Source organism: Miniopterus schreibersii (assembly GCF_964146895.1).
Source record: "Miniopterus schreibersii genome assembly, chromosome: 5".
In the NCBI taxonomy this organism is placed as follows: Eukaryota; Metazoa; Chordata; class Mammalia; order Chiroptera; family Miniopteridae; genus Miniopterus; species Miniopterus schreibersii.
This window is the reverse complement of record NC_138106.1, coordinates 17255915-17268914: the sequence shown is the minus strand read 5'-3', so window position 1 is coordinate 17268914 and position 13000 is coordinate 17255915. Positions and strand designations below refer to the sequence as shown.

Genomic DNA, 13000 nt, shown 5'->3' with positions numbered 1-13000 from the left:
TAAATTATCTAGATAGTAATATACTTAAAAAGAAATCTGTAGGACTAGTATAAGGAAAACTCTAAAACTGCCAAGGACCATGACTGAAGACTTAAATAAATGAAAAAACAATTCTTTGTCTTACAGTTAACTAAATATTTTTTTAAATGTCAATTTCCCAAAAATAATTTATAGATGTATTAAACCCTAATTAAAATGCCAACGAGATTTTTTCTTAATTTGATTAAAAAAAATGGTTCTAAATTTTAACTGGAAATATAAATGTGGAAAAATACCCAGAGAATTCTAATGAAAAAGAGAAGTAATAAGATACATGCTTTCATATAGTAAAATATATTATAAAATAGCAGATGTGAAAATGACTATCTGGTGCAGGAATAAACTGCCATTAATAGAAAAGACCAGAGATACCATGAAATAAACCCACATGTATGAGAATTTAGTGTGATAAATATGACATCTAAAGTCAGGCAGAGGGGGAAGATTCATTACGCAAAAAAAAAGGTGATATGATAACTGAGTAGCCAGTTAGAAAAATAAAATATCCCAAACAAATTCTAGATTGATCAAATATTTATAGGAAGTTAAATCCTTAAATTATTAGAATAATGTGTGAGTCCAAATTTGTATAGTATCTAATTGAGGAAGCTCTTTTGAAGCCTCCAAGCATATTACACAAAATGAAAAAGAAAAAGAGAGAGAAAGAAAACATACAGGGAAGGGCAACTAGACTGACACCAAATAAGGGAGAACTTCTGACCTGCAGAAATACAATAAATGAGTTTGACGATAACTTCAAGAACTAGGAATAACACTTGCAACATACATAACAGATGGAGAGTTAATTTTGCTAATTTTAATAGAGTAAAATTAAATTTTAAAATATACATACCGTGGTAGGAAAGGGGGCAATGGAGTTGAAAGGCATTTCAGATAGGAAAAGTATCAATGGCCAGTGAGCATCTGAAAGGACACTCCACCTTATCAGTCTGCAAAGAAATGCAAAGAGCAAGTGGATGAGCATTTTGAAGAGTGAAACACATGACAGAACAGTATTTACAAGGTTTTGGAAAACAAAAGAAAGTCTTAGTTGAAATTTTCATTTGAGCAACTTTTCTAACAGCATTTAAAATATTTATCAAAATGTAAAACATCTCTTTAGTAGATCGATCCAACTATTAGAGACGAAACCAAGAAAATTACAGTGCAAGTACATCAACACTGACAACTGCGGAGGGCGTGTGATTTTCCCTTCGTGGGCTCCGTTGGCTCTGACACGGGTGTCCTGACAGCTTCAAAGAATTCAGACTTCCTCCTTTCTTTATGTTTGGAAACATTTCAGTAAAAAGGAAGACATAAACAAAATGTTTATCCAGAGAAGCAAATGAACTATCATTAAAGGCAGTGACGTAAATCTTTATTGACATAACTGACTGAAAAAAGGCAGGTTAGAAAAGCAGAATGCAGTGTGTTTACGTAAAACTAGACATACTGTAGTTTTCTACGTGAGTGCATATCCACGAAAGGGAAAAGGCGGGAGGCACATTCATATCAGAGTTTGCAGGCTTTTGGCCCTGAACTGTGGAATTTGGAGTGATTTTTATTTCTTCTTTGTACTATTTGATTTTTTTTACATATACTACGTATTACTTTTACCATCAGTAAAATAGTGAAGCATTTCAACTTAGGGAAAAAGAGGTACATCTACATAACTTCATTTTAAAATGAAACAGACAGAAAATAATTATGGAAAAGGCTTTCATATTAAGAAATTAGGAGGTCACCAGAATGTAAAATAATTTCAGAAGAATGGAGAGGAGAAGCCAGATTGTAGGATTTTAAGTTAAAAAGCAATTAAAGGCGGGGTAGAAGAGAAATGCTCAGGTTTGTACTCTCCTCCTAGTCACTATGTCCTTCAGACTGCCTCAGTTTTCTCGCCTCCTGCCTGCAGGTTCTGTGTTTTCATTTTAGCCCCCACTCCTTCCTCACCTGAGAGACGGCGCCTCGCGGGGTGACCTCCGGCTCCCCATTTCCTTGCTCACGCTGCTCTGGATGACCTACGCCGCGTCCTCCCAGAGGTGCGCAGGCCCGGGAAACGCTTCTCACGGAGGTTAGAAACGCACACAAGGTCTCGAATAGAAACACCATGCACTGGCCCGTGAAATGCACTCGTTTCAGTTCTGCTTTGCTCCCCTTCTCAGGGCCGAGCCCTGCCTCTGCGGCACTTCATGTTCTGTCCTTCTTATCTGTTTTCTGTTCATTTCCCCAGCTGTTCGCTGTTTTCTCTATGACCTGCAGTCTTTCCTCCATCCCTCACATTTAACCCAGCTCTTTTCATTCTATCACTGAAAAAAACTTTTTAAAAAATATATGTCTTTATTGATTTCAGAGAGAGGAAGGGAGAGGGAGAGATAGAAACATCAATGATGAGAGTCATTGATCCGCTGCCTCCTGCACACTCCCCGGACTAGGGATCGAGCCTCAACCTGGGCACGTGCCCTGACTGGGAATCGAACCCCGATCGCCTGGATCCTAGCCCCACATTCAACCGCTGAACCATGCCCAGCGAGCTCATTCTATCATTTTTTCCATTCCTTTTTTGCACCTAGGTAACATAACAAAACTGGAGGCTTAGAGTAGTTCTGAGTGCAGAGGGTATGGAGTAGGATACAGTAATTAATTCTTGTTGGTAGTAAACACACGCATCAAAAAAAGAACAACAAAACAAGACCTCACAGAGTTAACACCGCCTGATAACAAAAGGTATAAACTGGGAATCTAGCCAAGTAATGAAGGAATGAGCTGTGTTTATACTCTCCTCCCTGTTTTTTCAGGAATGCTGATGTAAAAATTACCACTGGGGGCAGGGAGGGGTGCTTCTGCATTGTATAGCAGTAACTCTTCATTTTTATCTATAGTAAATCCTAGCCCATTGTCTGTTTCCGCCCTTATTTTCTCCAAGCCCAGTTGATCCTCTCCCTCTAGGTGATGCTTTGAATCATTGCACTTTGTTCCATCTCCACCATCACCATTCACTAGGTCTACAGCAGAAGTCATCCAACTGCCCTCCCTGTCTTTAATCTTGATCCCCTCTAAAACCCACTCTACACACAGCAGCCAGAGTTAGCTTTAAAAAATTAATATAATTGTTGTAATCCTCAGCTTAAAACCCTTAAATATCTTTCAATATGACTTAAGAGAAACTTAAAATTGTTAAATTTATATTTTAACTTATTAAAATAGTTAACATGACTGACTTATGAGGTCCTGCATGACCTGACCTGGGTCAGCCTCCACGGCTTCCTCTGAACTGACCTCCAGACTCACTGGCTGCTGCTTCTTTTTTTAAAAATCCTCACCTGAGGACAAGTTTTCATTGATTTTTTTTAGAGAGAGAGAGAAAGGGAGAGAGAGAGAGAGAGAGAAACATCCATCGGTTGCCTCCCGCAAGTGCTCCCACCGAGGATGGAACCCGCATTCTAGGTATGTGCCCTGATCCGGAATAGAACCTGCAACCCTTTGGTCCATGGGAGGACGCTCCAACCAACCGAGCCACCCAGCCAGGGCTCACTGGCTTCTTTCAAGGTCTAGATGGGTCAAGTGCGTCCTACCCCTGGGCCTGCATGTACGCTGATGTCTCTACCTGTGATTCCCTCCTTCCCTCTCTTCACCTGGCCAAACACTCTTCCCTGAAGTCTCACTTGCTTCCTCGGGAAGGCCTCCCTTCATACCTGTGGTGGGGGCTATGGTTCCCTTGCTCATTGCCTCCTCCCGCCTCCTTTGGTGTGGCCTCCTGAGCTGAGGAACTGGAAAGCTCCAAATTGAATTACCCACAGTCCCTCGCTGCTGAGTTCTGATTATGATTTATGTTTACCAAATAGAAGCTCCCCCGAAAGCCTTCAGAACTGAGCTGACTGGAGAGAAAAGCAGGGTGAGAGGCCTTCATTTCAAAGGTGCAGATCTTAGTAGAGGGGATGTGGCTCTGGGGTTGGCAGCAAGAATTGGGGCCCTCTTATTCTGGCAGCAGTAATCGCTCCTCCTGAGGTCCAGTTCTGTGGTGTGGCGGCTTAGGGAATTGCTCATGGTAGCTTATTCTGAGTTCTGCGGCTTTACCACTCATTCTGAAAGCCACTTAATACTCTGCAATGAATACCTTCCTGTTTAAGCTGCCTAACTTAGATTCTGCTTTCTGCAGCTAAACCCTAGCGGTTACATGGCCTCCTCCTCAATCTAAATCAGGCCTCTCTCTTATAGTCTTTTATTATGCTTGACATTTCCTTGAGAGTACTTGTTCTAATTTGTAATTACATATTTATTCATGTGTTTGTCTGTCTGAGTTGCTAGATTATATGAGAATATAATAGTTGCTTAACATATAGCTGTTGAAGAAATTAGCAAAAAAAGCAAAATATATGAAGATGCCTCTTTATTTACTCCTTGACTATCTGCTTTCCTTAGGTTCCAGACTGTAGATATACTAATTGTTTGGCTTTAACTACTGCTAGTTAGTGACCATCTTTATTACTCATTTTGCATCCATTCAAAGTAATCTTGTCTGGTCCAGCCTTAGCAACAGAGACTCCACTAGAAGTTCTTTCTTGAATCTGATCTCATTACAATGACTAGGGTTAAACTAAGTCTCCCTAACAAGCACTCAAATATAAAAGAATGTGTGTTTCAGAGAAAGTGTGTAAATGGTTAAGCAGAAGACCTGGTATGAGGTTTGGACAATTAGACTAACGTGTCCCTGCTATCCAAAATCTTCTTTGGATTTTCTGATCTCCAACTAGAAGAAGGAAAAAAGGTTAGTGTCAGAGAAGAGCATATTATTATTGAAACGTGTTTTCCTCTGTTGTATCATATGCCTTTCATACTGGACAAATTTAGACATATGTTTTATGTTAAAGGAGGAGAGATATTTAGATTAGAAAATCATTATGCTCTATACCATATGAAGATCAGTGGATAGATGCTGAGAAATAAGATGAAATAGAGGAAATACGCTACATCACTGAAGAATGAGCTAGCAGGCTCAGAAGGCTGGCCTTTCATGATTGGCATTTGCAAGTGGTCCCATACGCAGTCTAAGTCAAGCCTGCTCTGCCTCCTGGACTCCTTATATCAGGGGATCAAATTATCCACCAGGGACCCAGACATCAACCTCGATTCTTCTCTCTTCCTCATAGATTCATTATCTCTATCTGATATGAGCAGTAACTACATTCTAAAAATTTCCCTTTTCTTAATCTCTTTTTGCTCTACATTTTGCCAGTATTATTATAACAGCCTCCTAATTGTTTTTCCATCATTTCAATTTAGAATAATATATTTAAATCCAAATGTTATGTTACTCCCCTGCTTAAAATCCTTTAGTGGCCTCCCTTTTCAGTCAAACAAGATACTTTATGATCCTTTCTCAAGTCTTACCACTCCCCCACCCATTCACTCTTGGCTCTGTCTTCACTAAAGTATTTTAAGTTCCCAGAGTGCACTGGGTCACCTCTCTACACCCCACTCTGGGTTTCTGCACACACCGTTGCACATCTCTGATGCCCCATTTACATACTCTGCTTGGCTAGCTCCAACTCATTCTACAAGGCTCGGTTTGGACATCGCTTCTGAGAACCCTTCCCAAACCCTAGCGTCTGGGTTACTCTGAGCCTTACACTTCCCGAAAAGTTCTATCACCACCCTGATTTCTTATCCCCCTAAATTTGTGTCTTTACCTGTCTGTATCCATTAGGATTTGGTTTGGCCTAATATTTTAAAAGGCATATTAACTGTGGGTTAAACAAGTTGGTTGGTTATTTTTAACCTTATGTAAAGGAAATTCAGAGGTGAGCTGGAGTGGCCATTTCAAGGTCATCAGGTTCCTAGGACCCTTCTGTTTTTCTGAAATGACGTAGTTAGAACATGGTTCCATCTCTAAGGTGGCCACGTATCCAGGAGAATTCCAGCAATGACATGTGCATGTCAACCAGCAAGAACGAAGAGAATGCAACAGATAAAGGGTGCATTTTCTGTCTAATTCCCCCTCTAAGGCACTTTCCTGGAAGTCTCACCCAGCATCTTAGCTTGCTTTTTATTGACTACCCCTAGCTACAGGAGTGCCTGGGGAATGTTATCCTTTAACTGCTCACATTGACTCTTGCCTTTACCTTGTTAGAAAAAAAGAAGGAAGTGAGGACTATTAAGCAGACAGCCCGCAATCACTGCCATCCTGGATTGTCTTCTCTTCAGGGGCAGAAACTGTCTTCTTGTATCATTGTCGGCCTGAGCACTGAGTGGACAATCAATAAGTATTTGCTGAGCTAAATACTCAAATGGTTTAGAGATTTTAAAAAGTATAATATTGAGCATGCTCCTGGACTAGACTGTGGTTCCTCACATGTGAAATAGTCTCCAAGGTTTGTTTGTTTTCAAACTGCAATTATTTTTTATTTTGTAAATGAAATCTTATCTAGGACTGAGTATGAAGCAATAGAAGTGGAATGCTTGGGTTGGAGCCAAGCAGCGTGCATCTAGACTTGGCCTCACCTTCCAGATTCACCGGGAGGAGTCCTGGGATATCTTCTTGGAACTCAGGGCTTCACCAATCACAATTTTGAAAACAACTGCTCTCATGATCTTAACAGCACAGGAATCTCTGAATCTAACAATAAAATTAAGGCGCTGTCATATCATCCAGAAATAATCAACCTGGTCAGTTATCAATAAAAATTAAACCAACTTCTTTTGTCCCTGATAATGGCATCATCTATTCTTGGCACGCTGAAATGCTATGTCAAAATGTTAAAGTAAGAAAGAATGGCATTGTAACAGCAAATGCAAAGTAAAGTTGGTGTTCTGTATGGGATTCTGAAAAGCAAACGTATAGTCCTTTTTGATTTCAGTTGTGCCTATCCTTCAAGGTGAAGTTCATACCCTACTTCATCCATAAACCCTTTACTAATATCCCTTGACTTCCCACTTCTAAATGAGATGTAGGAATTGAGTGGGACTTGGCCATTGGATGCAGGTCATGGAGTCAAGGAGTGAATCTGGGATGAGAAAAAGTCAATGGTGCCCGCTTATTCTTCAGGTGGTCAGAGAGATAAAAATTAAGTACAAGGCAATAAGATAAAGTGAAATATTGGCAAAGAGCCTATGCATTTAGGAGGAAAGGTACAAGAGAGAAGAAAGATGGCTGGAGTGTAGGGACTTTCATGGGACACCTGTGACCACTGTAATAGCTATAATTTATTGTCACTCTAATATTTGCTAGTACTTTGATATGAATTTTATGTACATTATTCTTAATCCTTATAGCGACCTTGAAAGAATGCTATAATTATCTCCATTTTATCACTTCAGAAACTGGCTTAATACAAATCAGTAAATTCCTCCTGTCTTTGGTAAGAAAGGAAGAGCTATGCAAATATATGTAGTTCAGTACATTCCACTGCTAGCCCATGGTCCTTTACAGCACCAAGGTGATGCTGTGGTTGCTGAATTCCAGTGCCCTCAGATAGGATCCTCCTCTCTAGATCTTTGGTTAACGATCCTTCAGAGAGGTGCTTAAGGCTGTTTTGTAAATACAGTCTTCAGGGTGAGGACTACAAAGCTTGGTATTTAATGCTGATTATTTCCATTTATTCTCACCCTATGAACTCAGAAGTCTGTGCAATCATTGATTCATAAACTGTGAAGTAATGGGTGCTAGGAAATATTGGAATTTATTGTTTTCATAGTGAAGTCTGTCTCTTTCCTTGATCACCTCCAAAATATACTATTATATTCCTACTGGAAGAACCTCCTTTCATTGCTCAGAAAGGGTCCTGTCTCAGTGGGCAAGGATTCTCTGCTGGGACCCACTATAGGGGATTAAAGTAGGAATTTAAATAGGAGTTAATCAAGGAAAGAGACAACCCTGTGACCATATCGTGATTTCTTTTTCATCTGAAAATTTCTTGCTTCCTCACTGCCTGGATCTCCACTCCCATCCATCACAGGAAACTAGGTTGAACCCAGTAACAACTAAAGCTCTGAGCCATTTCTACTCCAACTAATTTACTGGCTGCTGATTGACTGAAAGGCAAAACCTCTTCCTTTCAGATTATTTCTGTAAGTTCACCAATGACTCATGCATCATCAAACAAATGGCCATTGGTTCTCCTTACCAAGGAGACACATATGACCAAAGCAGAAGCACTTGTGCTTTTTCCTGGAGACCTTGGTAGGAAGTTCCACAGAGCTTTCCACAGCTGTGCAGAGGTGCTACTGGAGTGGCCCAAGGCTCCAGTTCACCAAACTGTCTTAAATATTCTTCTGGTTTGACCTCCCTCCTAGAGGAGAAATGCCTTGGGCTCCTTCCCTCCAACATCTCTTTCCTTCCTTCCTGACGAGCACTGTTCCCAGCCTTCCAGGCTCCAAGGCCTCCAAGAGCGAGATGGCATGTGGAATAAGAAACAGCTATCTCAAGGTTATGTAATTAAATAATTAGATCAATTGTTCATATGACTTAAAATGAATGACTTACTTTCATCTGAGCTACCTAAATGTTTTAAAATCATTTTTTTGTAACTTTATATAAATCACTGGATGGAGTTACTTTGGGTGAGTAGATATCCCCTAAATTTTAAAAATATAATAGGACCAGCAATAAGAATTTAATTTTGAAGTCCTATTGTAAGTGAATTTCAATCCCTTATCAGGGATATATGGAACAAAGAAAAAGAAGGGCTCATGTTGATTTTGAATAGTCTAACAAGTCCTCATTAGATTGTGTTAGCACTTTTTTTTTTTTGCATGTGATTAGCTAATATTCTTGTATGCCTGTAGTGATTTGTGCTTTCAGAAATGATAATTTCTTTGGTTATCCTTATACTCTTAGCACTATGATGGGCACATCCATGGCACTCAGTGAAAATGTACTTTGAGACTGGTTTTTAAAAATACGATATTCTAGTGGTTGGATTAAATAAACACCAACTTCTCTGATTATTAATAATAATAGTATATTATATTTTCATGGAGCACTAATAACAGACTTTATAATGTGATGGACTTTCTCAAATATAAGCAAATAATGGGCTATTTAAAAAGCCTCAACCATTATAAATGCATCTGTTTCTAAGTGTCCCAAAAATCCTTCTCAGTTTGGGTGTTGTAACTGGGACTTCTCTTAAAATAAATAAATAAATAAAATAAATTAAAAATGTGGCTCCCTGCCATCTTGCAGTCTTGCAATGTTCTTACAGTAAATGGAGAGTGCTGTGCCTCCCCCTTAACTATTCTTTGGCTGGTGGCTTTTCTAGGGAATACAGTTTCCTAGAGAAATCCTAAGAACATTTGTTTCCTTGGAAGGATGTGTGCTTTTGCTGATGCATGTTGATTTAGGAAGAACGTAAAAGAAATGTGAAGTACTAGAAGGCCCTGCAGTTAGTGTAGGGGAAAGGAACAGGGAGGGATTTGTGTTTGTTAATTAAATCCTTATTTTGGCTGTTAATATCTAATATAACTTTTACCCATGAGATGATATTGCTCATTTTATAGATGAGGAAATCACTGAAAGTTTATTTACATTTCCTGAATTCCTTTTTTTTTTTTTTTAGCAAAAAGTATACAATTTAGTGGCTTTAAGTGTGTTTACAATGTTGAGCAACCATTGCCACCAATTCCAGAATAGTTTCATCTCCCAAATAGTTTCAACTACTGCCCCTGAAAACCACTGAGTTTATAGATCTTTATAGATTTGCCTGTTCTGGACATCTCCGTAAATGGAATCATCTGGCATTTAGCCTTTCGCGTTTGGTCTGTTGAACTTGTGTAATGTTTCTGTTCATTGATGCTGCGGCACGTACCGGGTTCATTCTTTCCGAGTGGGAGCCCACTGCACGACTAGCCCCACAGGTGTCTGGTTTATTCATTTTACCGTGGCGGGCTCTTGGGTTTTCTAGGTTTTATTTCTCGTTATGGCTAAATAATATTCTGTCGTATGGACATGCCACATTTTGTTTATCTCTTTGCCAACTGATGGGCATTTGTGCTGTTTCCAATGATTACATATTATAAATAGCACTCTTATTAATATCTGTATACAAGTTTTTTGTGAACATATGTTTTCAGTTCTCTTGGATATATAACAAGGAGTGGAATTTTGTTTCTTATGGTCAACTTGAACTTTTTGAGGAACTATCAAACTGTTTTCTATAGTAGCTGTACCATTTCACATCCCCAATAGCAATGAATGATGGTTCATTCTCCACATTTGCATAAATATTTGTTTTCCTTTTAAAAAAAAAAATATTATAGCCACCCTAATGTGTGTGAAGTGGTATCTCACTGTGGTTTTGATTTGCATTTTCCTAATGACTGATGATGTTCAGCGTCTCTTCATGTGCTCCCTGGCCATATGCATATCTTCTTTGGAGAAAAGTCTATTGAAATTCTTTGCCCATCTTCAAATGTGTTTCTTTGTCTTTACACTGTTGAGTTGTAAGATTTCCTCATATATATGAGATACTAGACTCTTATCAGATATATTATTTATTATTATTCATTATATATTATTTTCTCCCACTGTGTAGGCTCTCTTTTCACTTTCTTGATTGTGGGTTTTGATGCCCACATCTTAAATTTTGATGACATCCAGTCAATCATTTATTTTTAATTAAATTAAATAATGAGAAAAACACTTGATATTTACCAACATATTAAACATTATAGTTCTTCTCATTTCTGTGAGTAGAATTAAATTTCTATCTGTTAACATTTTCCTCCAACATTAAAATCTTCCTTTAATATTTTTTATTTGTAGGTCAGCTAGTGACAAAGTCCTTTAGGTTTTGTTTACCTAATAATATAATAGAGGGAAGTGAGGTCATTAACTTTGCTATTTAAAATCTCTGCACTGTACTGACTCACCTTTTATAACAAGCATGTTTTAATATTATTATCAGACAATTTTAAAAGAGAAAACCATACTCAACTTCAACAAGGGTTGAATTTACTCCTTAAGGCAATCTTGCCCTTATATCAGCATGCAACTCATTACAAAGAAAAACAATAACAAAATGTTATGTTTAATATCTAATTTTTTCCAGATTAAAGAGCTTTTTTTGTCCTTCTGTGTCCTAAATTTTAGCTATTCCTTGGAAACCCACTGACTGAATATAGTCTGAATGAGAAACTTACAGAGACATTTCTGAGAGGCATAAATAAAGTCAAAACAGAGAAGAAAAGACCCAAAGAAAATTAGGTCAAGAATTCCATTATTATGACCACATGTGTGGAAAGGTTTCAAAATAGTACATATTTTCTAACTTAATGTTCTTCATTGTTAAAACTGCCTTACACATATTTAGTGAGAATTAGAAAACTCTGAAATGATGCTGATAATATAAAGTTGCTTTTTGTTCATAAATGTGTAACTTCAGAGGGAAAGAGGAGTTGGATGTTGAAAGCAGTATAAAAATCTTATAGGCTCCCCGATACTTGAGAATTATTCATGATGCTATTTAACTCCATTAGCACATCCCAGGCACTCTCTGCATCCATTCTGGAGGAAGAACTAGGAAAGCAATTCAGTACTTATCACTTGAGCTATTTACAGTCCTAGGTGAACAACTGGTATTTCACAAAGTAAACTATGTTTGGAGAGGCTGAGGTTTTTCATACAGGTCATGGGAAAAAAAGTAATTTTAAAAAGTTAATTTAATCCATAGAGCAATCCATCCATACATTACAACTCAGAGGAAGGAATTATATTTATTGTGAGGTGGAGGGTATGTTTTTGTCATTCTAGATAATGATCGGATAATAGATTTTGCGAGAGTGTTTTACCTGCAGTGTAGCAGCACTGGACATGGAATCAGAATATTTAATTTTGAGTCTTGTGTTTGTCATGAACTAGTGGGATAATCTTGAGTAAATCCTTAAGAAATCTCTAAACCTGAGATTACTCACATCTAAAATGGTAACACAGTTAAGACTCTACTTATTACCTAAGGTTGATGGGAGATCAAAATAAGGTAATGTTGGTGAAAACAGGCTGTAAACTCTAAAGTTCTGTACAAATGGCCACCTCAATCATCACTGCAGCCACTCTCTACCCCTGCACTTAGAGAAAAACTGCCTTTTCTCCCATATGAGGCTTTCTGTTGTGTGTGAAGGACCCACATTGCTATCCCCTTCCATACAAATTGAAGGGGGGGGAAGTGGAAGAAATTCTGGTTTAACATATTTTACATGCAGTCTAATCAATTGATGAGGACATTTGGGCTTTTCATGAAAAGGGCAATGGCTTGAGAATTCAGCTTCCTCTTACATCTTTACTAAAACCTAGCTCAGACCCTTGTCCTTTACGTCAAGCGTTGTCCAGCAGGCATATCTGATAATTTCATCTCAAGTCTTTGAGCCTTCTTGTCTGTTCTCCACTCTGCCACAAGATATATCTTCCTAAATGTGATCAGTATCCCATGTTTGTAAGTGTCTATTAATTTCCATTTACATATAATATGAAATCCACACTCTTCACCTTGTTTCAGAAGGCTCATCCTAACTTGCCTCTTCACCTTCTGAAACCTCCAGAATGAGACTTACTCAGAGTAAAAAAATCCAGGATTTATGTAAGAGGTCATATATAAAAGTTACTTCTGTTTATAATCTGGAAAAATTAAGAATACTGTAAATGATGCCTTAATATCTGCCACTTTTTAAACTCTTACTCTTTTTAAAAAAAATATTTTTAATTGATTTTTAGTACTAGTCAAAGTGAAGCAGCTTACAGATTGTTATCTATCTGCAACAAAATAAGAAGGTTGTGGAAGAATATAAATTGACCGTATTACTTACCACATGGTTTAGTTCAGTGCATGCATTATTCATAGTAAGACGTTCTCAGTGAAGGAAGCATTGTCTACCACAGAGCTTTAGAGTCCTCTGCCGTCCATAGTCTCTGCATCTCATTGAAAGACTTGAGGAAAAAGACAGAGAATTGTCAGGAGGCTTCTTTTAGTAG

The 13000-nt window shown here is 38.2% G+C and overlaps 2 protein-coding genes across 6 annotated transcripts in view; both read right to left on the bottom strand.

Annotated features, from left to right (window-relative positions):
- Nucleotides 1-13000, bottom strand: part of MME (membrane metalloendopeptidase) — a 578791-nt gene that overhangs the window by 203195 nt on the left and 362596 nt on the right. The gene's annotated exons all lie outside the window — the stretch shown is intronic.
- The window catches only part of LOC308557545 (uncharacterized protein), a 227081-nt gene that overhangs the window by 13127 nt on the left and 200954 nt on the right, over nucleotides 1-13000 (bottom strand). The window contains exons 6-7 of one of the 5 annotated variants that reach the window (XR_013998843.1): nucleotides 12835-12955; nucleotides 893-989 (exon numbers count right to left, since the gene is read on the bottom strand). Coding sequence is in view for 1 of the 5 variants with exons in the window: in XM_081138080.1 (XP_080994206.1) it covers nucleotides 893-989; nucleotides 1990-2030 (138 nt within the window). In the remaining 4 variants the exon portion in view is untranslated. Of the gene's footprint in view, nucleotides 1-892; nucleotides 990-1989; nucleotides 2356-6420; nucleotides 6653-12834; nucleotides 12956-13000 lie in introns of those variants that run through there. The other 4 variants (XR_013998845.1, XR_013998846.1, XM_081138080.1 and 1 more) reach the window with 4 other exon arrangements.